The sequence below is a fragment of the Zingiber officinale genome, chromosome 4A (genome assembly GCF_018446385.1).
Source record: "Zingiber officinale cultivar Zhangliang chromosome 4A, Zo_v1.1, whole genome shotgun sequence".
NCBI lineage: Eukaryota > Viridiplantae > Streptophyta > Magnoliopsida > Zingiberales > Zingiberaceae > Zingiber > Zingiber officinale.
Window position 1 is genome coordinate 105,455,916 of NC_055992.1, and position 22,116 is coordinate 105,478,031.

The window sequence follows — 22,116 nt, forward strand, 5'->3', positions numbered from 1 at the left end:
AGCTTGATCGAACACCTAGTATTGAGAAGTACAAGTAGATCAAAAGATTGACCAGATACTTGACACAAGGAAATCCAGATGGGTCAAGGGTGATCGGACATCTGGTGGAAGGAAGTCCAAGTGGGTCATGGAGGACCGGACACTTGGCATGAGACCGTAAATCTAAGTGCGTCAAGGAGGACCGCACTTGGTGATCAGAAGTCCAATAAGAAGTTGGCAAAGAGAAAGTCCAGATGGGTCAAAAGTTGACTGAACACTTAGCGGTCGTAAGTTCAATAGGGAGTTGGCATGGAACTAAAAAGTTCGGACGTAGTAAACTTCCGAAGGTTATAACTTTTGGCTTGGATATCGGAATGAGATGATTTTGGATGCAAAACGAAGCTCATTTCAAGCTCTACACATTTTTCTACTTACCAATCGATTGGGGAGTCAATCGGTCAACTAATCGATTGGTTGACGTGATTTTGTGCTGAAATTGTCTTGATCGATTGGGCAATCGATCAAAACTTCCCCAATCAATTGGTTAATCGATTGGGAGAGTTTCTAAGTGAACAGTGAGCTTCTGAATTGATTGAAAGCTGCCAATAGATTAGTCGATCAACTGGGCTCAATTTTTATCACGAGAACGTGAGGCAAACGAAATCGATTGGTCAATCGATTCCGGATTTTCTGCAAAGAGCACAGAGGCACTTTGAATCGATCGGTCGATCAATTCATGCCTCCCCAATCGATCAGCCGATCGATTGGGATTCAACCGTTGCGCAGGAAGCGAGCGATGGACGGCTGGGATGGTGCAGATATGACGTGACAATCGATTGGGAGCATGCCCAATCCACTACTAGAAAACTAAGTTTTTGAGGCAAATATTTTAAGACAGTGGCAAAATTCATCTCAAATACTATGTAATTAAGACAGTAATAATAGATGTCTCAAAATTTTACATGGAAACATTAAATTTAAGATTTTGTCGTAAATTATTTTGATTATGATTCATCGGAACGGTCGTGGTATCTGTCACAGACTCTACTGTTCTAGGTCTAATATCATTTCACGGAATGGTTGTGTGTGTGTGTGTGTGTATATATATATATATATATATATATATATATATATATATATATATATATATATTATACAATAATAACATAGAAAAATATATTTTCAAATTTAACTTAATTAATGAAATTTTTTAATTTATAATTTGTGTTTAGGTACTATTGATCATTTATGAATTATGAAAATAAAACATATTAAATATTTAATTTATTACATAATGATATAATTAAACATATTGATAATTTAAGAATTATGAGGATATGCCTAAACACTAAATAACATAATAATAAGAATAAATAATAAATTTATTTTATAAATTTATATATATATATATAGAGAGAGAGAGAGAGAGAGAGGATGATATTAATTAAAACTAATTAAAATTAAATTTATTTAGGAAAAGAAAATAATATAATTAATAGTTAATATGAAAAATAAATTTATATGATTATATATAATTTTTTAGATTTTTTTTAAAATTTAAAATGAATTTTTATTTTATTTTATTATATTATGTATTTAAATCAGTATATTTTAGAAAATTAATTTTATTATCAAAACTAAGTTATAAGTTCTAATTTGTATAAATTTAATTTAATTAAATTTATTTAGCAAAATAAAAATAATATAATTAATAGTTAATAAGAAAATAAATTTATATTATTATATAGAATTTTTTAGATTTTTAAAAAATTTAAAATGAATTTTTATTATATTATATATTTAAATCAGTATATTTTAAAAAATTAATTTTATTTTTCAAAACTAAGTTATACGTTCTAAATTTGTATAAATTTAATTTAATTAAATTTATTTAGGAAAATAAAAATAATATAATTAATAGTTAACATGAAAATATATTTATATGATTATATAGAATTTTTTGATTTTTTAAAAATTTAAAATGAATTTTTATTATATTATATTATATTATATATTTAAATTAGTATATTTTAGAAAATTGATTTTATTTATAAACTAAGTTATAAGTCGTAAATTTTTATTAACATTGTTTTCTAATTTCACTTCTCTTCTCACCTTCCCTTCTCACGAGCCAGAGCCCTAAATCACTTCGTCGCTGCTCTTGTCGCTGCCATCGTCCCCGCTGTTGCCGCCGCCGCCGTCGATTTCGTCGCCGCCACCACTTCCGCCATTGCTGCCGCTTCCACCTTCTTTGTCTTCTCCTCACCTCGTCGTGCCCGTCCTATGATCTGCCTGATCTGGCCACGCCGATAAATCAATTTACATGGTATATCTCTTATTGCCTTTGATTTGATTTTAGTAGTATTTTGTTGCGGTGCTGGTTGAAAAAATTTCTGGATGCGGTGGCGAAATTAGCCTAATTTTAATTGTGATAAGTTACAAGTCAAAAAGAGGAAATTGTTTGTTGGTGATGCTGGGAGTGATAGGAAATTAATCACACCACTCCAAAATTTGACAAGTTTTAGCGTGTTGTTCAAGTTTTGCTTCTATTTTGGGTTCCCCATCCTATTGAAATTAAAATGTTCAATAAAAGGTTAATATAATTACTTTTGAGAACCCAATAATTTTAAGATTATTACTTACTGTATACCAAACAAAGCAAGCATACTTTTACAAGATTCACTCATACACTCACTTCTATAATCTATTCATAAGGTTTTAGATCTAGTAATGATTTTTTGCGTTACAATTAAGATGGGTCGTCAATCCTTTGATGTCATGATGCACATTTAATTTTTTTACAATTTCGTTTGTAGGCATTGAATACCGACAGTTCTGAAGTTAGAGTTTTATCACATTGGAGAGAACTTCTAGAAAAGTGTTGTTCTTTTATAAATGATTGTCAAATAGATTATTTTTCATAAATGTATAAATCTGACAAACTACTTTTTCTTTTATAAATGATTATTTTTATCAGTAAACTGTTCCTCGATAAAGACCGTTGATATAGAAAAAAGTTGGATTCATTCAAAGAATAGGAATTCAGAAGAATATAGGAGAAAAGCTGATGAATTTTTAGAATTAACTTACAAAGACAAAACCGAAGATAGCAGAATTTATTGCCCATGTTGTGATTGCAAGATGAATTTTGACTCATCTTCGCAGGGAATCTAGTCACTTTAGTAATCAAAAGGTATCTTGGCTTTATTTAAATAACTAATTTTTTGATGAATTTTGATAGTTTTGTGATACATACACTATTTTTTATTTAGACTGTAGATAATACTATTTCATATGTACAAGGATTGGGTAACCAACAGGTACAAATATATGAAATTATTCATGTTACTTCATTCTATTCCTCCATCGTTCTTTTTGTGCATGTACAACCTTAACATCTAGCAGTATAATACGTTTTCAGTCAGCTCTTTTTATCTTCTTAATTGTAAAGATTAAAAAAAAACTCAGTTCAACTTATATTAGATGGTTAACATGTAATACATGTAATATTAATGCTTAGAAAGTAGTGTTAATTTTTCAACTTTTAAAGTTTGTTTGGTGTTTTCTAAAATGAAATATGAGCAATCATGCATACTTCTGTCATGCTTCATATTTCCTTTTCTTCCTCCCATCTTAAATTTTTGTGCATTCCAGGACTAGACTACTTCATGCAAACTTATTGTAGCCTCTGAAAGATGTTGAAATTATAAATGCTCGATTAGATTGCTTGGGTTATTTGTTTTATTTATATACATAGTTGCAAGAAAGAGGATTACGTATTAGATGAAGAGATTTTTTATTGAAAAGTTTTGTTTATTGGTTTTTTTTAATAGTGTATATTATAAATCATCTTTATGATCTCTAATAAGAGTTTTTTTTTTATGTTCAGGATTCTGATGAAGAAGGATTATAGAATTTATCTTCAGATCACGAGGAATTGTTCTTTATGCTTTCTCTTGTGTCTTTCATGGGAATAGTAATTTTTTTCTTATCAAATTAATGATGAATATGTAGATATTTCTATTATTGGATGAATATTAACATGAAACTTATGTACTGACTTGCTTGTAAGTTAAAAAATATTTAAATTTTATATTATGTATGTCACTTTTAATTTATAAAGAGAGTTTTTCCTTTTGTTTTGAAATAACAATTCAATTAATCTGATCTAGATTAATTTGTATAGTAAATGTTCTTTTAAGATTATTAATTTTTGTCACAAATGGTGCATTAACAAATCAAAACATTAGGGACAGTAATTTACTGTCTTCACTTCTATTTGAGACGACACATTACCATCTCAATTTAGTGTCTCTAGTTTTTTTCACAAGATAAGACATAACATTTGAGACAAAAAAATAACTGTCTTAAATATTTTTGAGACAATTGAACAATCGTCTCATCACCGTCTTAAATAGCATTTGAGACAGTACAATTGTCTCAATATTTTTTTGAGACGCTTGTATTGGGGATGACTACATTATCGTCTCAAAAACATTTTGAGACACCAAATTTACAATTTAAGACATATTTTGTTGTGTCTCAAAAAATGTTTTTTCTACCATTGCGCAGGAAGCGAGCGATGGACGGCTGGGATGGTGTAGATATGACGTGACAATCGATTGGGAGCCCTAAGAGCGTGGGGTATATAGCCGTTGTCGAACTTCTTCTCTACAACACTTCTCCCGATCTTCACACGCTCTTCCTCAACGCTCTCACAGCCAGTTCTTGGAAGCTCTTGGGGACAAGTGCTGGTGCACTTCCAAGGTTCAAGAGGCAACAACAAGCAACAAGTAAGCAAGAAGAGAGGGTTTTTACACTTGTATTCATTGTATTTTTCTTCTTGTGTTGAGTGTTGTATGTGTGAGTGTTGTATGAGGTTTTCCACCTCCAGTAGTTACCGAGAAGGAGTATTTTCTTAGTGGAGAGTGCTCATGTGTGTGGATCCTTGGATTAGTCACTTTATCTTGAGGTGGATACCAAGTAAATCCTTGTGTTAGCATTGTAATTTTATTTCTTGTTCATTTCGCTGCATATCATCACGAAGCAAGCAACAATAAGCATGCGATGATCTATTCAGCCCCCCCCATCTAGCACCAAACAACCCTAACACTGACAACAAGAAGAGTAATAGCTTGAGCATTGATTATCAGAGCAACTTTTCGGTGTTGTACAAATCTTCTCGGAGCAACACATGAGTAAGAAAGTCAAAGCAAATGTTGTGTTGAGGCTGCTGGTCAAAGTCTCTTTTATAAGCCTTTCTAGCGGCTCGAATCACCCCCGGGCACCTCAATAGATGCTTATTTGATCCTACTTCATCTTTAAGTTATCCGCCTCCAGGTGCTTGGACCACCCCTAGGCACTTGGATTGCTAACATGGTCGTACCTTGATGAAGCTCTATCTGTGAAATTCTATCCAACTCCGAGTGCCTAGATCAGTCTGGGCACTTGAACCCTAACATGTGTTAGTCAATCAGAATGTGCAAACTCAGATGCACGTGTGGCTTGATTCGGTCTCATCCAGGTGCCTAGACCCACTCAAGTGCTTGGAACTCTGTGCGCTTAGACCCTTTTGGGCGCCTAGATAACCTTTTCTAATCAACTTTTAACTTTAATTTCATATACCACAGAGTTAGCAAAATAGATAATAATATGAAAAAATAACTATTATATTTGAAAGTGTCCAAATTGTCCGGTCATGACTTTGAATTTTGCTAAAATCCTAGGTTAGACCGACTCTTACTGTTCCCTCAATGGAGAACATATTTTCACTGGATCTCTCCACTAATTTCTTACATTTACTTACCATTTGTAGACTTAGTTGACCTTGAACTCTTAATCTACCAGGTCTTCTTTGTCAGATGCCATATCTAGACTTCAACCAATTATCTGGTCATCCCTGACCCAACTAAACTTCTTGCGAGTTGTCTTGTTCTCTCTGACTCAGTTAGACTTTCTGCCAATCGTCTGGTCCTCCCTGACCCAACTGAACTTCAGCCTGGTGTCTAATCCCTATCAAGTATTTCAGTCTTATACACTTGGTAAATGGATTACAACACAACATATAACTTTAACCTTTTTGTCATATATCAAAATCTGAGTCTGATCGTCAATGTTAACTAACCAATAGATGATCCATCTAAAAAGATCTTCTAAGTTCCGCTTGACTCTTGATGTTGTACTTCAGTTAAGAAATTCACTAGAGCTTGGGCTTTGATGGTCATCTGGGGCTGATACTGGATGTCATATTTGCTTAGCTAAAAAGTCCACTTGAACAATCTCTCTGAAGCCTCTGGATTAGCTAACACTCGACCAAGAGTGTTATTGATGAGGACAGTGATGGAGTGGGATAAAAAGTAGAGCCTTAGTAGATGAGCTGTCAAGACTAACTCAAAAGCTAGTTTCTCCAAGGTTGTATATCTACTCTTGGCATCTTTCAATAAATAACTCAAAAAATATTCGGGGTATTGTACAATACCCTCTTATCATATCAAAACTTATCTGACTGCTCCCTTAGTTGTAGATAGATACACTCAGATCCTTTCTCCTGCTATTGGCTTGGAAAGAAGTAGAAAGTGAGCTAGATATTCTTTGAGCTTGGTAAAAGATCTGTCACACTTCTCATTCTACTCAAATTTAGAGGTCTTATGGAGTACTTTGAAAAAAGTCAGGCTTCTATCAGCTGATTGGGAGATAAATCGAGAGAGGATGCTGATGCGGCCGACCAACCTTTGGAATTTTTGGAGATTGTAAGGAGGGGACATCTTTTGGAGTGCTTGTATCTTCTTAGGATTGTTTCAATCCCCCGTTCGGTCACTATGTACTCGAGAAATCCACCACTTTTGACTCCGAATAAACATTTGCTCAAATTCAGCTTGATCCCATACCGCCTTATTGTGCTGCAAGGTTCCTCCACATCAGAGGTTAAATTCTTAGCTCGGGTGGTCTTGATTAGAATATCATCCACATATACTTCAATGTTCCTCCTAACTTGATGCTTGAAGGCATGGTCTATGATTCATTTGTAGGTTACTCTTACACTCTTTAATTTGAATGACATAATATTATAGAAAAACATTTTGTCAAAGTTGACGAAACTGACCTTTTCTTGATCCTTTGGAGTTGGGAGAATTTAATGATAGCCTTGGTAGACGTCCATCATGCAGATGAGCTCATATATTGAAGTTGAATCCACCAACTGTTAATGCAAGGAAGAGGATAGTAGTCCTTCGAGCAGACCTTGCTGAGATCACGAAAGTCAATACAGACTCGTCATTTATTTCTTTATTTGGGCACTAACACCACATTGACTAGCAAAGTTGGGAATTGAACCTCCTGAATATGCCTGACTTGTAGTAATTTTTTAATATTTACTCAGATTATTTTATTTTGATCTAGCCTGAATTTCCTCTTCTTTTGTCTGACTGATCAAGCTTATGGGAGTGTGTTGAGTCGGTGTTCTATCATTGTTGGTGATATACTAGCAACCTCCCAAGTCGACTAAGTAAAGACATCGTGATTGCATGATAAACATGCAATCAACTCCTACTTCAGTCCCGAATGAAGATCTGCAATGACTCGGGTAATCTTGTTTAGCAACTCAGGATGAATTTGTCCTTCTCTTGTTCTTCAGTTGGTCTAGACACGAGCATGTATTGAACAACTTGTATTTTGGTTCCATGAATTCTGTGGGCCTTGCATGAATCGATCTTAAATGTAAGTACTCCAGGTTAGTTTTGATGTGATTAATAAAGTTAAGTTAGGTCTTATGTCTTTTGTATGTCTTGTGTCTAAGTATACAGGAACTTAGGAACATAGAAAGTCGAGCGAAAGATGTGGTGAGCAAGAATGATGGCACGGGAAATGAGTCAATAGGCTCAGTACATCCGAAGGATGAGAAGTTGCGGAAGAGTGCACCGGTGGACGTGAAAGAATGAGCATGGTGCATCCGAGAGACCAGAGGCTGGGGAGGAAGTCTGCTCGAGGAGAAGGCCAGAGTTGGGTTCGGATGAACTCAATTCCGAATGACCGAAGCATCACCCAAGCGAGAATGGAGAAAATAATTATCAATATGACAATTGTCCATTTGGATGAACAATGTTCGAGGCACCTCCAATGGCTTTGAAGGTGCCTCGAGCTTCGGTAGGGAAGCTGCCACATTCGAGACCTGAGGAGCCTCCAATGTACCTGAGGCGCCTCGGATGAACAATATTGAGGTGCCTCCAATCACATTAAAGGCACCTTCAACACGGCAAAGCCGTTGTGTGATCGTTGCTATGGGGATAAAACTTTATCCACTTGGAAATATCCTGGATGCCTTTGGAGACACCTCCAAGCCACGTCAGTGCAGCAATAACTTTTCCCAGGAGACTATAGAAAATTCCTTAGAGCTAGGAATTAATCATCAATCATTGTATTCATCTTCTTAGATATTTCTGAGCTTTCAAAGACTATAAGAGGTCATTCTACCTTCACAAAGGAGATTTTTAGTGGAGCTTTCAACTGCCTTGGATTAAGAACCATTCTAGTTATAGCCAAGTAAATCTATGTGCCCTCTTACTTATTTTATGTTATTATTTTTTAATTGTGCTAAATTAATATTATATCCTTGCAAAGTTGGAAAGCGAGAGATTCTTCTAACTCTTTTTCAAAGATATTTACTCCACTCTAGTCGGCCTACTGGGTTCTACATTAACTATATCCACATAATATTTCTAGTTGTTACTTGGTCTCCTTTGATTTTGCTGACCTGATCCTTTATAGATAACTTGATTTTTTTGATGGAATGTGGAAATCACGGCTAGGAATATATTTAAGGTAGGTCTCCCCAAAATAACATTATAGGCGGAGGATGCATCCACTATGATAAAGCAAGTGTGTAGAGTCCATCATTGCAGTTATTATCCCATGGATATCGCTAAGTTGATTTGACTGATTGTTTGTACTTTATGTCCAGTGAATCTGAACAAGGAGGTAGCCATGAGATGGAACTCCTCTCGGTCTATCTATAATTAATCAAAGGTCTTCTTAAATATAATAATGACCAAGCTACTTGTGTCGATGAAAATTCAAAACACATTGTAGTTGACGATGGTAACCTTAATAACTAGGGTGTCTTTATGAAGAGCCTCGACTCCTTCTAAATCTTGAGGACAGAACCTTATCTAAGGGATCTCTTCTTGTCTTCTTTTGGTGCTGACTCCACAACTTTCCAGCTGTCAACTATGTGTTTTCCTTGCTCAATGTGAATCTTCATTTGTGGGGCCTTCCAAAATCATATGGCATCCCCTCAAGAAACATTATCTCTATTCTCTTTTTGGAGAGATTCTTGGCTAGCTTGAGACGACTCTCAAGCTCTATTAGATAGAGAACTATCTTAACGATCCAGTTGTCAGGGTGCATTTTTGCTCCAAGAAGTTGGGGAGGGAGTATTGAGGAGAGATGGGGGCTAAACAATCATTCATCTGTTGAATGGCTTAGCGAGGGCTTTGATTCACCTAACACTAATTAGCTATTCTCTTTTTGGAGAGATTCTTGGCTAGCTTGAGACGACTCTCAAGCTCTATTAGATAGAGAACTATCTTAACGATCCAGTTGTCAGGGTGTATTTTTGCTCCAAGAAGTTGGGGAGGGAGTATTGAGGAGAGATGGGGGCTAAACAATCATTCATCTGTTGAATGGCTTAGCGAGGGCTTTGATTCACCTAACACTAATTAGCAGCTCGCGGCGTGAATTGAGCTTCCTCTACATTAACATACTTGATCACTCGGCCTAAACAACTGTTAGAGTCAGTTGGGAGATTTTTCACTAGGGATCGAAAAAAAATCCCCTTCCAACAACACTTGAGAGAAATCACTTACTAACACTTCCAAAGTTGCCGAGGGAACATCCAAAGTGACTCTGTTGAACCGTTGAATGTACGCTTTCAATGTTTCCTTTGGCTTCTGCTTGAGGACAAACAAGTTGAGTGGGATTTTATGATGTCTTCTGCTGGCGAAATGATGTAGAAAAACAATCTTGAAGTTTTCAAAAGATTGAATGGAGGAAGCCGGGAGTCGGCTAAACCTTCACAGAGCCGAGTCGGCCAGAGTATTTAGGAAAACATGAAACTTGATGCTATCAGAATATTGGTGTAGCAAGGTCACATTTTTGAATCGGCACAAGTGATCCCTGAGGTTGGCTTCTCCTATGTATTCCCTGATTTGTAATGGTAAAAAATGGTAGGGTAAATTATTTTCAAAGATACTCTGAGAAAAAGGAGTACTCAGGGAATTCTTTGAGACGTTGGTAGTTGGGCCTTTGCTCCTTAGGGTGTCCTAGGTAGGCATCTCTCCTGTCGAGGACTCCAAAGATTGCACGTGTCCCTTGGATTTTCTGTAGGAAATTGAATCAGGACCTAAGGAAATTCAGTCGGCTATATTGGCCTCGACCTCCTTTTGGGTGTTTCATGTACCTCGACTAATGTCGTGAGTATCTTCGAGGGCAAATGATTTGTCATTTGTTACTTCTGCAATGCCTCTTGCATTTTGTCTTCTAGAAGTTGATTGAAGTTTTTTTGCATCATTGTGATGATAATAGGTCTTCCAGTGTCATTCATCTTAACATCTCAGTTTACGACTTAGTGTTCCCACAAACAACGTCAAATTTGTTTCTACTTGAGACCACAGACAAGTGAGCCACCAGTGAGTTGTCTTCTATATTGATGAAATCGTCGTACGCCAAGGAATCATCGAGCAAGCTGGCAGATTGATGAGAGGAAACAAGAGAAGGAGAGGGTTAGAATGGAGGTCAGGGAAGCCCTGGGTCAGCCACTCCAAAGCTCAAGTTATTCTCCTACAGGGGAGAAATATAGAAGATGAACAGTGATGAAAGTAGGGGTGTAGGTGTATGTGTATGCGTTCACGTGTATGTGTACCTTTTCCTGGCGGAGCGGGCTCTTTTATAATGCTATTGAAGGAGAAATAAACATCTTTCCTCATTAATTAGATATCATGTCACAGTAGAAAAAATGTCACATCGTTATATTTTCATCGTATCAGATAGGCACATCACCAATACCCCATATCAGTATAATCATATTGCTCTATGTACTCTAACACTCCATGCATCATCCCCCATGCTGCGTCAACCCAAGAGTTGGTATAAGCTCATGAGATACAAAATTAGTTTGATCAAAGAGTTTGGCCCACTAAGAGGGATTGAGTTGGATGGCACAAGTCTATTAGATCGGTGAAGCTGAGTAGGGTAGACCAATCAGAGAAGTCGTGGGAGCTGATCTTACCGAGAGGAGTACTGTGTTAGGAGATCTGACGTCCAAGAGTCATGCGGGCCGACTACAGGAATCAAGCGGAGTTGACTGAGTCGAGCAGGTAGTTGGGGGAGCTATGAGCCCCATGAGTTAGGAAGACCGACTAGAGGAATCGAGCGAAGTTGACTGAGTGGAGTAGGTGGTCGAGGAAGCTAAGCTCCAGGAGTCGGTGCACCAACCATAAGAATCAAGTGGAGCTGACTGAGGGAGTAGGTGGTCAGGAAAACTGAGCCCCAAGAGTCGGGTGGACCAACCAGAGGAATCAAGTGGAGTTGATTGAGCGGAGAAGGTGGTCAGGAAAGCTGAGCCATAGGAGTCGGGTGGATCAACCAGAGAATCAAGTGAAGCTAGCTGAGTGGAACAGTTGGTGGGGAGACCTGAGCCCCAAAAGTCGGGCGAACTGATTGGAGAAATCAAGTGGAGCTGACTGAGCGGAGCAGGTGATCGGGGAAGCTAAATGCTGGAGTCGAATGTACCTTTGAAAGACATTCTTAATATTAGTCTATCATCTTTTGTTACAGATGGATTGGCCGAGTGGAGACACGCAAAGAATCGAGTTGACGAGTCCGAGTGGAGTTGATCATCCATTTGGTAGGACCAATCGGAGATGGGCATAGAGTCGTCTTGATTTATCCGAATCGAATGACTACATCTCTTGTCTCGGATAGCCCGATTAGGTTGACTCATTTGGGCTTTCACTTCCATCTCAACATGACTATGTATCTTTTTGGCACACGTGGAGACCTCCGATGCTCCCGTATCATATATCATTAACGACAGCTGACCATTTTGATCTCAATGCATGATAAATTAATCTTTGACATTATCCTTGAATCAAGCATGATTTGTGACACTTATATAGAGCCTTATCTTTAGTTTAAAAGCAAGACGATATCCAAGTTGCGATCATCTTTCTATTGGACATGGTCGAGGAGGAATTGCTTCGGAGACATGAGTACGATCGCGATGGTGCTCCTCAAACAGAATGAACACCTAGTTGGCTAGTCGATGAGTTAGCACGCTGAATCAAATCCAAGTACCAACACTACTCCCGCAAAATTTTCACATTTTGGTCCCATTAAATGGGAATTCTTGATGAAGCTTTTGCGAGACACATGTGAGTCAAGGTCCAAAAGAAAAGGCTAAAATTCAGGGCCATCACATGCCAAAAAGAAGATTGAACCTCTCATCAATCATCATAAAGAAAAGACCTGCCTTCGATGACAAATAATATAGAATCACTATTATAACAGTCATCAATTGAGGCACTTTTCCTTATTAATTTGGACTGGAACCTCCACATATGGCTAAAATTCAAAGCATTCTATTCACAAAAACGACTGTCGGAAATTTACTTCCATCGTCTCACTGTGATTGTCCTATATATTTACTTCTAGTGCTGCAGAGCCTGCCGATAGGAAGACAATTGTATGAGCAGACATTGTTTTTGAGTGAGTTACGCATCTCCAGTTTCCATTAATTAGCTGCTTTGTGCATGGAGAGAGAGAGGGGGGAAGTTGACCGGTCTTTGCTCCAAATGCCACCAGCAAAGCTCACTGCCAACCATGTACACAATGCTGAGCCACGCGCCAGCAACATTATTGCTTGTCTTCTTCTGCGCCATTGAATTGAATCCCTCTGCCCAATGATGTCTGAGCCCTGGTTGCCCTCCCGATGCCTCGTCAACTTTTTATCTCTTGCCGATCTTTGCTTCGAGGAGTGTCGTTATATTGTTTATTCAAAGCCTAGCTCAGGACTGCAACGCCTCTCCTCCCTCCCACGGATCTCATTTCAAACCTCGGTCATGTGAGCACTGCAGCAAAACCGATCAAAATTCATGTATCTAGAGAGATTGATCGAGCTCTCGGGCTTTGGTGTGCAGACTGTTGTTTCCTTGTGGAGGCTGTCCATTGTAGTTGCAGGGTTTTCTTCTCTTTACTCCCTCTTTTCTTCAATCATATTCGGGTGATGGATGAATCAACCTCTCAAGGCCTACCTACTATGAGCGATGTCTTCGCAGATTCCTCTGGGTCAAGCACATCGACGCTGACTGTTAGGATAGCAGGGCCTTGTTCGTCTGAGAGCGGAGAGAAATCTGTTCCAATATCTCCGTCCATCTCTCTCTCTCCACACCTGAACTCACCTTCTCCGCCTTCATCTGCGTTTGTTTCGGCTCTGCAATCGCCGTATATTTCTCCGAGAGCGTTGGAGCCTCCGAATGCGAATAACAACTACTCCACGGCGTCCGCCACAGCTACGATCCCTTCGAGCACATCGTACTCCGCTTCGCATTCTGGTGACATCCCAAGCACCTCCTACACTCCTCCTTCAGAAAGGTCGGATTTTGTTGCAGATCAAATCGACCAGAAGCCCAAGTTTTCTGATGCCATGTTGCCTCGCATATCATTCTCCTTCCCGGTTCCTCGCACCTCGCTCACAAAAGGCTCGGTGTCTCCTCCTTCCGACCTGAAACTCCATGGCTGTGATGTCTACATCGGGTACTATGGCCACAGCCACATGCTCGTTCGCTTCTGCAAGTGGCTAAAGACTGAGCTTGAGCTCCAGGGAGTAGCTTCATTTGTTGCTGACCGGGCCAAGTATTCGGACTCCCAGAGCCATGAAATCGCAGACCGGATCATATGCTCTGCAGCCTTTGGCGTCATCGTGGTGACTCCATTAAGCTTTCTCAATCCTCTCAGCGTTGAGGAGATCAGTTTTTTTGCTCAAAAGATGAATCTAATTTCAGTTCTGTTCGACACCGAGTTATCTGAGATTGTTAGCCTTTTGGATGAGAGATTGGAGGATAAGGAAAGCAGAGAAGCATTGGAAGGTTTTACCAAGTGCAATGAGTTTAAGATCGAAACAAACGGTAGCAATTGGAGAAGCTGCATATCCAAGGTCGTCGGCGTTTTAAAATCAAGACTTGGAAGGAGGAGTATCGCAGAGGTTGAAACTGAATGTTTCGAAGAATTACCCTTCCCTCGGAACGTTCATTTTGTGGGTAGAGCGAAGGAGGTGACAGAGATTGAGGCTGCTTTCTTTGGATGCACTGAAGGTAATGAAATGGAGTGTCCAAAGCCTTCCTTAACTAGGGGTAGCTCGAGTGATGGATTTGCTGACGAGGAGATCGATACAGTAAGAACAAGTAAAAAGTACATTAGTTTGGAGATGAGGAAGTGCAAAGAGCCTACTTTAGAGGCTTGGATTGAACCAGTGATTGAGCTACCGAGCAAAGGAAGAAGCCTTCAGAAGCAGCGATCGAAGCACAAGAAATCACGATGTAGTAGTGCAAACAAAGGTCATGGCAACGCAAGTAGCGTGTTCTGTATTAATGGGAGTTCCGGCATTGGTAAGACAGAGCTTGCCTTGGAATTCGCTTACAGGTATGCTCAGAGGTACAGGATGGTGCTGTGGATCGGTGGTGAAACAAGGTACTTGAGGCAAAACATCTTGAACCTGTCCATGAAATTGGGATTGGATCTCAGTGCAGAGGGAGAGAAGGAAAGAGGGAGGATAAGGAGCTTCGATGAACAAGAGTTCGATGCATTCCTGCGGGTAAAGAGGGAGCTCTTCAGAGACATCCCTTACTTGCTGGTCGTCGACAACCTTGAGACGGAAAAAGAATGGTGGGAAGGCAAAGATTTGCATGATCTCATTCCAAGGAACACTGGAGCTACCCATGTCATCATCACCACTAGGCTACCGAAGGTCACGAGCTTTGAGCCAATGCAACTTCCACCATTCTCGCTCGCGGATTCCCTACTCCTCCTCAAAGGAAGGAGGAAAAAGGACTACACGAGTGAGGAAGTTGAAGTGTTGAAAAAACTTGACGAGAGGTTAGAAAGATTGAGCTTTGGGTTGTCTGTCGTTGGTTCGCTTCTTTCTGAGCTTCCCATTTCACCATTGGAGCTCCTTGAAGAAATTGATCGGATATCAGTTAACGATGGCAATTTTTCGTCATGGGGAAACGAGGATTGCTTCTGGAGGTGCAAAATCTTCTTGATGAAAACCCTGGTGTTTTGCTTCGCAGTGGTGGATCAAGCTACAGGAAGAAGCCTGGCGTCAAGAATGGCCCTAAGTGGTGCGTGGTTTGCTTCCGCTCCAGTTTCTTCAAATCTCTTAGCAGCTGCCTCCAACAACTTACCTACGAAGGGAAGCTTTTGCCAATGGGGAAAAGGTCTCACCGATGTGTTCCTCTGTGCCTCCAAATGCTGTTTAGCAGCGAGTCAAGCAAGAAAGAGCGAAGTAGACTCCGCTATGCTACTGGTGAATCTCGGCCTGGCAAAGAGAAGCACGAGGCAGCCAGGTTGCTGGATCCAACTCCATCCAATCACGCAAGTGTTTGCCAAAAGGAAGGGCGGGCTGCCGCCGGCGAAGGCCGCAGTCCATGGAGCCATGAGGGCTGGCAATGCGGCAATGAACTTGGATCACCTGTGGGCTTCGGCGTTCCTTGTCTTCGGCTTCAAACAAGAGCCGCCTGTTGTGCAGCTCAGCGCACTGGACATGGTCTTCTTTATCAAAACGACCGCCCTTCCTTTAGCAATCCGATCCTTCATGACATTCTCAAGGTGCAATTCAGCTCTGGAGCTGCTGAAGGTGTGCACCAATGCACTCGAGGAAGCGGAGAAATCGTTCGTCTCTCAAATACAGGATTGGCGCCAAGGCAGATTGTGCTGGAAGAAGAAGCTCCAGTCCAACCAGAAGAAGGTGGACGAGTATGTCTGGCAGGATGTGACACTGCTGAAAGCCACCATGCTCGAGACCAGAGCCAAGTTGCTGCTGAGAGGAGGCCATTTCGATGAAGGGGAGGAACTCTGCAGGACCTGCGTCAGTATAAGGACCGTGATGCTAGGCCACAACCATGGTCAGACCTTGGCGGCTCAGGAAACACTGGCCAAGCTAGTCAGGTTTCGACGAAAGATGTGATGGTGTAAGAACATGTTCGGTGAAAATAGAAGATTAGAATTGAGATTTGATAACAAATTTTCTCAGTCATTCACTGACAATAGATCCTCATGATGAAGGCTTATCGAGCTTGAATTATGTTATCATTAATCCTTTTACCGTGGGTTTTGATGAACCAAGCAGATGAAGCAAATAGATTTCTCAAAAAATTATGTGAAGGTCGTTTTATAGCCGTCAAATTCCTCGCCTGTTTTCTTGTTTATTATCCTAATAATTTCCAGAAAGGAGGAACGCGTCAAACATAGAACAGGGTCCCCACTTTCTCTGCGCCATGCAAAGATGTCACCTTGCAAAGCCAGACATGGCTTCCACCCCTCCTCGAACCGCGTCTGTCCTCACAAAAATGGCGTTTCCTTCCAACCCTTCCTCCTATAAATCTCCCCCTTTCGTCCTTCCCTTCCCTCAGGCCTGCAAATCTGTAATAGCCAAGGAGAGGAAGAATCCCTCCAAGACTCCATCTTTCTCATCTCTTCCCCCCCCCGCCGAAGCCATCGCCATGGAGATGAGGAAGATCGCCTGCGCCGCACTGGTCTTGGCTACCGCCGCCACCACCGCCCTCGCCGCCGAGGCTCCAGCCCCGGGCCCCGCCAGCGCCTCCTTCGCCGTCACACCCGCCGTCGGAGCCGCTATTGCTGCCTCCTTCCTCTCCTTCTTCGCCTTCTATCTGCAGTAACCTCAACAAGAAGAAGAAGAACCCTTGGAGCTCGATAAGTCAATATATAATGTCCCTTATTATCTATGCCTTTTGTCTCTACTTTTTCCTTCCGCAGCGTGTTCAATTTCTACGTATTGTGAGATTGTGAACGACCTTTTAATGTGATAAAAAGAGTTCCTTTTCATTATGCTTCACCTTCTTCATAGCTTTTTTTCCTCAAATTACAGCATAAATTAAACAACAAGATAGTGAATTGTAATGCAATCTACAATGCTAGTTGGTTTTGGATTCTGATCCATACTTGTGACCAGACAAGAGGCTCTTTGTCAACCAGATTGCTGTCTCCCTGGATGACACTGCCTCCTCCCCAAATGGCCTCAGAATGCCTGCCAATTCATCGAGCCTCTCTTGCTGCAGCAGCTGTGCACACAGCTCCAGCAGAGACTCTAGGGCATTAGCCCTCTGTTGGATTATGCTCAAGCTCTCCCATTCACCTCTTGTGCTGTTGCCTCCGTGAGGTGGAGCCACAGTGCTGATGGCTGATGCTTCTTCTCCTGCATAACCATTGTTTGCCTCATCTGCATTCTTAATATCTTTCTCGTGGTTACTTGCTCCTGCTGTTTCATCATCCACTGTCATATCCTTTGGTTCCTCGAGAGATATCTCTTGCCCAATATCAGTGTGGAGTGTAGTTCTAGAGCTCCCTGGATCAATCCTCTTGATCTCATCATCACGATTCAAGCAACCAATCGAGTCATGATCATTACCAGACCCGCTCGATGGGCAAAAATTGTTCTTTCCAGGTGCACCTTCTGATACCTGGATATTCAATCTTTCAACTTCGCCATTGTGCAACTCTTGGTGTCTTTGCCTCCTTCCCTGTTTCTCTTGTGGAATGTTGCTGTTTGATTGTATTGGAAGGTAGAGAGGTGAAGGATTGAAGGATGCTGCAAGATACTTCTGTAGGTAGGGGTCCCTTAACAGTTCTGAAGCCTGAAATGCAAGGAAAAAATAAATGATATAAGATATTGAATTGAGACGATACAAGATGCCAGTGTATGTGAATATTACTATAGGTCTATGTTCAGGGCTTTTCCTCAGCATACACTTGATCAATCTCTTCCTGTCACTCACAGGAGTCATTACATCGAAACCTATAGAAAATAATGGTTCAAAGGAAAACTCACAGTGAAGAGGAGTAAATGGGGGGCATTGGAGCTATGGATGATTTGTTGATTTTGTTGATCAATCCTTGCATATCCTGTTTGAAGAATTCAAATGAATCATTGGCATTTCAAGAAGCCTAGTTATGGTATCAAATACTTACTGCAGCTTTGTAGGCTGGTCGATGAGCCGCTATCTCGAACATGCAACAACCTGATTCAGTTTATAGACAGCAAAATTGTCATCACACTGAATCCTAGCAATAGGAACTACTCCAAAATCTTTTTGGAGGATCTTACCAAGGGACCATATATCTGATTTGTAGCCATATGGTATGTCTGCTAAAATTTCCGGGCACATGTAGTTTGGAGTGCCTACAACCTACACATGTAGGAGCAAACTCATTAAGAGAACTAAACGAATTACATGAATTGTGATCATATATTTGGGATAAAACTGCAACTAGGAAATGAAATGTATTATACCGATGAAGTAAGGTCTTCTGAGTTAAGTAATTTTGCGAGTCCAAAATCACCTACAGCCAAAGTAATGTTAATAAACAAGCTAGTCTATCATGATTAGTACGACTGATGAGAGTTGCTATCGTCTAACCGAGTCGAACATTATCATCCTTGGTAAGAAAGATATTGGAACACTGAAACCAAAAAACAGATGAATCAGATATGAATAGTATAATCGCCATCAGAAGAGAGAGTTTGAATTATCGACCTTGAGATCTCGATGCAGAACACGGTTTGAATGGAGGTAATCCACAGCCAAGAGCAACTGTGTCAGCCATTTGCACACCCTCTGCAGTAATATACAATCAACTAACATAATCTTGCTTGGAACAATAAGACTTAACGCAGTACTCACATCCTCTGAGAAGAACCCTCCTCTGGCCCTCTTTATTTTTGCAGCCCTGTTTCATTTCATTTGGAGTTGGGATTTTAATGGCAACCTAAAGGAACACTAAAAAGAGGAATCTGAAAATGGTGATGCATACATGTCTCCTCCTTCACAGTATCCTGTCACAATGCATACAGAGTTCCCCTGTAAACGCAGAGCATCAGTATTTGGTTGAAGCCATGATAAGAGCATTTGCATGTACATGTACCTTCTCCACCCATCCATCCCTGTACTCCACGATGTAGGGATTGCTCAAGCTCGCGATCAGAGCCATCTGTTGGATGCAGAGAAAGCGTATCAATCGGAGATAGAGCTGATTCAATTGGATCGAGCATGGATTCTATAGATACCTCCTGGTAAGCGGTGCGATGGAATTTCTCCGTTTGCTTCGTCAGGCGTATCCTCTTCATCACGTACCTGCAACGCAGCCCGCCTGGAGCTCAGGTGATGTCGACGACACGCGTCCCCATGCGATTATTACGTACCTCTTCCGCTCGGCTTTGTGGACGACGAGGAAGGCGGCGCCGAAGGACCCTCGCCCGATTTGCTCCACCACCTCGTAGCTCTCCTCTCCTCCTCCGCCGCCGCCGCCGCCGCCGCCAGCGCCCGCTTCCATCACTTCCGTTTACTCTCCCTTCGTCCCTCTTTATCGCATTTAAATAATATAAATAGGAAGCAAAGTTTAAAAAAAGGCGATGAGAGCGGTCGGTGGTGGTGGAGGGTGTGATGATGTCGTCTTCGATGAAGAGCGCACACAGCCGTGGCGGAGAAGCGACTCGAACTCCTCCTCTTCCTTTAAATTTCGACTATCCAAAAGCGAGAATCTAAAGAATTATTAAGCAAAGGAGTTAATTCCTACACGATCATCACGGCCACGGTTTGGTGGGGGGCTTATCTTTGGCGGGGCCTGCGGTTGTTGGCCGGCCGTCGTATGAAAGAATTGCGCCGGTCAAACGTCGGCTGTCAAGTTTATGGCGACCAGGAAAATCGCACGGTGAGGCGTCGTCGCTCCGTATCCGAAGCAGTGGCGTCGCTGCTTCGGGCATCATGTCATCTGTCTTAACGCCACCTTTTTATTTTTTTTAAAAAAAAAAGAAAATAAAACATGAAAGTAGGGGTCAGGAATTTTTTTTTGCTATCGGAAAATTATATTATAAAAATAAAGGTTTCAAGTTGTATTATTTATTGATTGATTTGGCAAAAGTTGTTCATTCATTTTCTTGGATAATGATGATGATAGTGATATATTTAGTCTCTCTTCTCGATTATAATAGAATCCAAAAAGGTTTTATATATATTGTGAATTTTAACCTTTATTCTTGATTAAATATTCAAAAAAAAAACAATTTAACATAAACTATTTGTTTAGGACATATATTTTATTCAGAAAGGGACATGCGAGGGAGAATAAATAAGCATTAATTTTGTCGAACTATATTATTTATTAAGGCCCAAGCCCAACAATTTGGTACATTTTGTTTCCTTTTCGATCCATCGTCTCCAACCGGTCCGGTTCATTTCATGACAAGGTTAATCAAAAGTCACGGTCCGACCAAACCCGGTTTTTCATCTTCTCCTCCCACTTCTACCGTTCTACGCCTCCGCCGCGGCCTCGCCGCCGGCTTTCGCCAGATGGAAGGTCTCGTGACGTCATTTAATCCGATCTACCTTTGTCGACTGAATTTTCTTTTAAGGTGAAAGATGAATGAGTGTTCGTTATATGTGTTCTGCAATCAATTTAAAACTGAAGAGACGTCTCTTGGAAAACAAATACTACAACATTCTCGTTCTCAGTGTAATGTTCAGCCTGATCTTGAAAGATACTCCGAGCAGAAGCGTTATATCCCTTTTTATGTTCTATGTTCGTGAACATGTGCCTGATTGTTGAAGAAGATAAGAATTAATGCTGTAGTGGGGATGAATAGATCAAGCATTTCCCTTTGAGATGAAAAAGTGATTCTTCAAAATGACAAGTGATGCAAGTTCCTCCTTTTCGGATCCACTATTGAGGAACTTACATTACAATCATGGATAAAAACTAGCAAACTATTGAAGCATTCCTCTAATTTCTATCACCACAAACATCAACAACAAACATTCTTCATGCCGCATGGACTGGTGTGTAGATGGTTCATGCAATGGTATTGTCATATATAAGTATGTGATCAATTCCCAACGAGTATGAAAGTCCCAAGAGCTACCTTACCCCTGCATGTTTTATTGTTACTGGGCAAAATCCCTCATGATTTACTTGTCTGTATCTAATCGGGGATCAGTGATGCTGGCCACTTGGAGTGGCCGTTATCACATTTTGCCAAAAAAATAAGAAACATCTTTCATAATTGAAGGCATCCAAGGCTTCCCATAATTATTGTTGAGATGATCCCTTTTGGACTAACGTTATTATTTGACTTCGTTCGACTTCCCTCCTCAATCAAGAGAAACATGTAATGATATTCGGAGTTACTCCTGATCATCTGACCTAGCTTCTTGACCCGCCAGTCTCCTTTCCCGAGCATCCAGCGTTCGTCCGACAACAACTCGTTCGGACTTGGGAAGACCACTCGGATCTATGCTCTCGAGCACTTGGCATTCATCTAGCAGTGTCCCACTTGAACTTGGAAAGGTCTCTTCTCGCTCTTGAGCACTCGGTTAACCAAATGCTCGACTTCGATTCGTGACCAGTGAGAATCCTCTCTCGAAGCTCTCAGATTTCGTCCAACAGAATCCCACTCAGATTTAGGTCACCTCTCGAGCACTTGACCATCGTCCCACGACATTCCACTCGGAATCAGGAAGGTTATTTGGAATCGACACTCCCGAGCACTCGACATCATCTAAAGATTTCCCACCTCGACTCAGAAAGTCGAGTCAGCTATCAGTGGTAGTATTTGACTTAGTCTTAACCTTTGACCAATAATTCTCATAAAACCTAAGCCACATGAATATTAAACAACCGAAATAAGAATTCGAATAGGAAAAACAAGAACATATGAGCATGGATCTTCGTTTCATCGAAAATATGACATAAGAAAGTAAATATTGTAATTACAAAGAACCTAAATGCAATGGAATTGTCATTGTTCTTCATGTAGAGTTCGTCGATCCAATAATCCTATGGAAGAAGAAGAAGGAG

At 40.5% G+C, this 22,116-nt stretch overlaps 2 protein-coding genes across 2 annotated transcripts; one reads left to right on the forward strand and one right to left on the reverse strand.

Annotated features, from left to right (window-relative positions):
* The first annotated feature begins 12,730 nt into the window (after nucleotides 1-12,730).
* LOC121970455 lies at nucleotides 12,731-17,094 on the forward strand. Its single transcript, XM_042521196.1, has one exon. The coding sequence runs from the start codon at nucleotides 13,256-13,258 to the stop codon at nucleotides 16,211-16,213; it is 2,958 nt and encodes a 985-aa protein (XP_042377130.1). The 5' UTR covers nucleotides 12,731-13,255; the 3' UTR covers nucleotides 16,214-17,094.
* On the reverse strand, nucleotides 16,996-20,026 carry LOC121970456 (serine/threonine-protein kinase Nek6-like). Its single transcript, XM_042521197.1, has 13 exons — nucleotides 19,466-20,026; nucleotides 19,331-19,397; nucleotides 19,189-19,254; nucleotides 19,078-19,124; nucleotides 18,948-18,993; nucleotides 18,801-18,881; nucleotides 18,684-18,726; nucleotides 18,557-18,606; nucleotides 18,371-18,452; nucleotides 18,235-18,284; nucleotides 18,095-18,168; nucleotides 17,979-18,030; nucleotides 16,996-17,900 (listed from the first exon to the last, which is right to left on the reverse strand). Exons 1-13 carry the CDS (start codon nucleotides 19,594-19,596, stop codon nucleotides 17,181-17,183), a joined length of 1,509 nt encoding a protein of 502 aa, XP_042377131.1. The 5' UTR covers nucleotides 19,597-20,026; the 3' UTR covers nucleotides 16,996-17,180.
* Nucleotides 20,027-22,116: the final 2,090 nt, after the last annotated feature.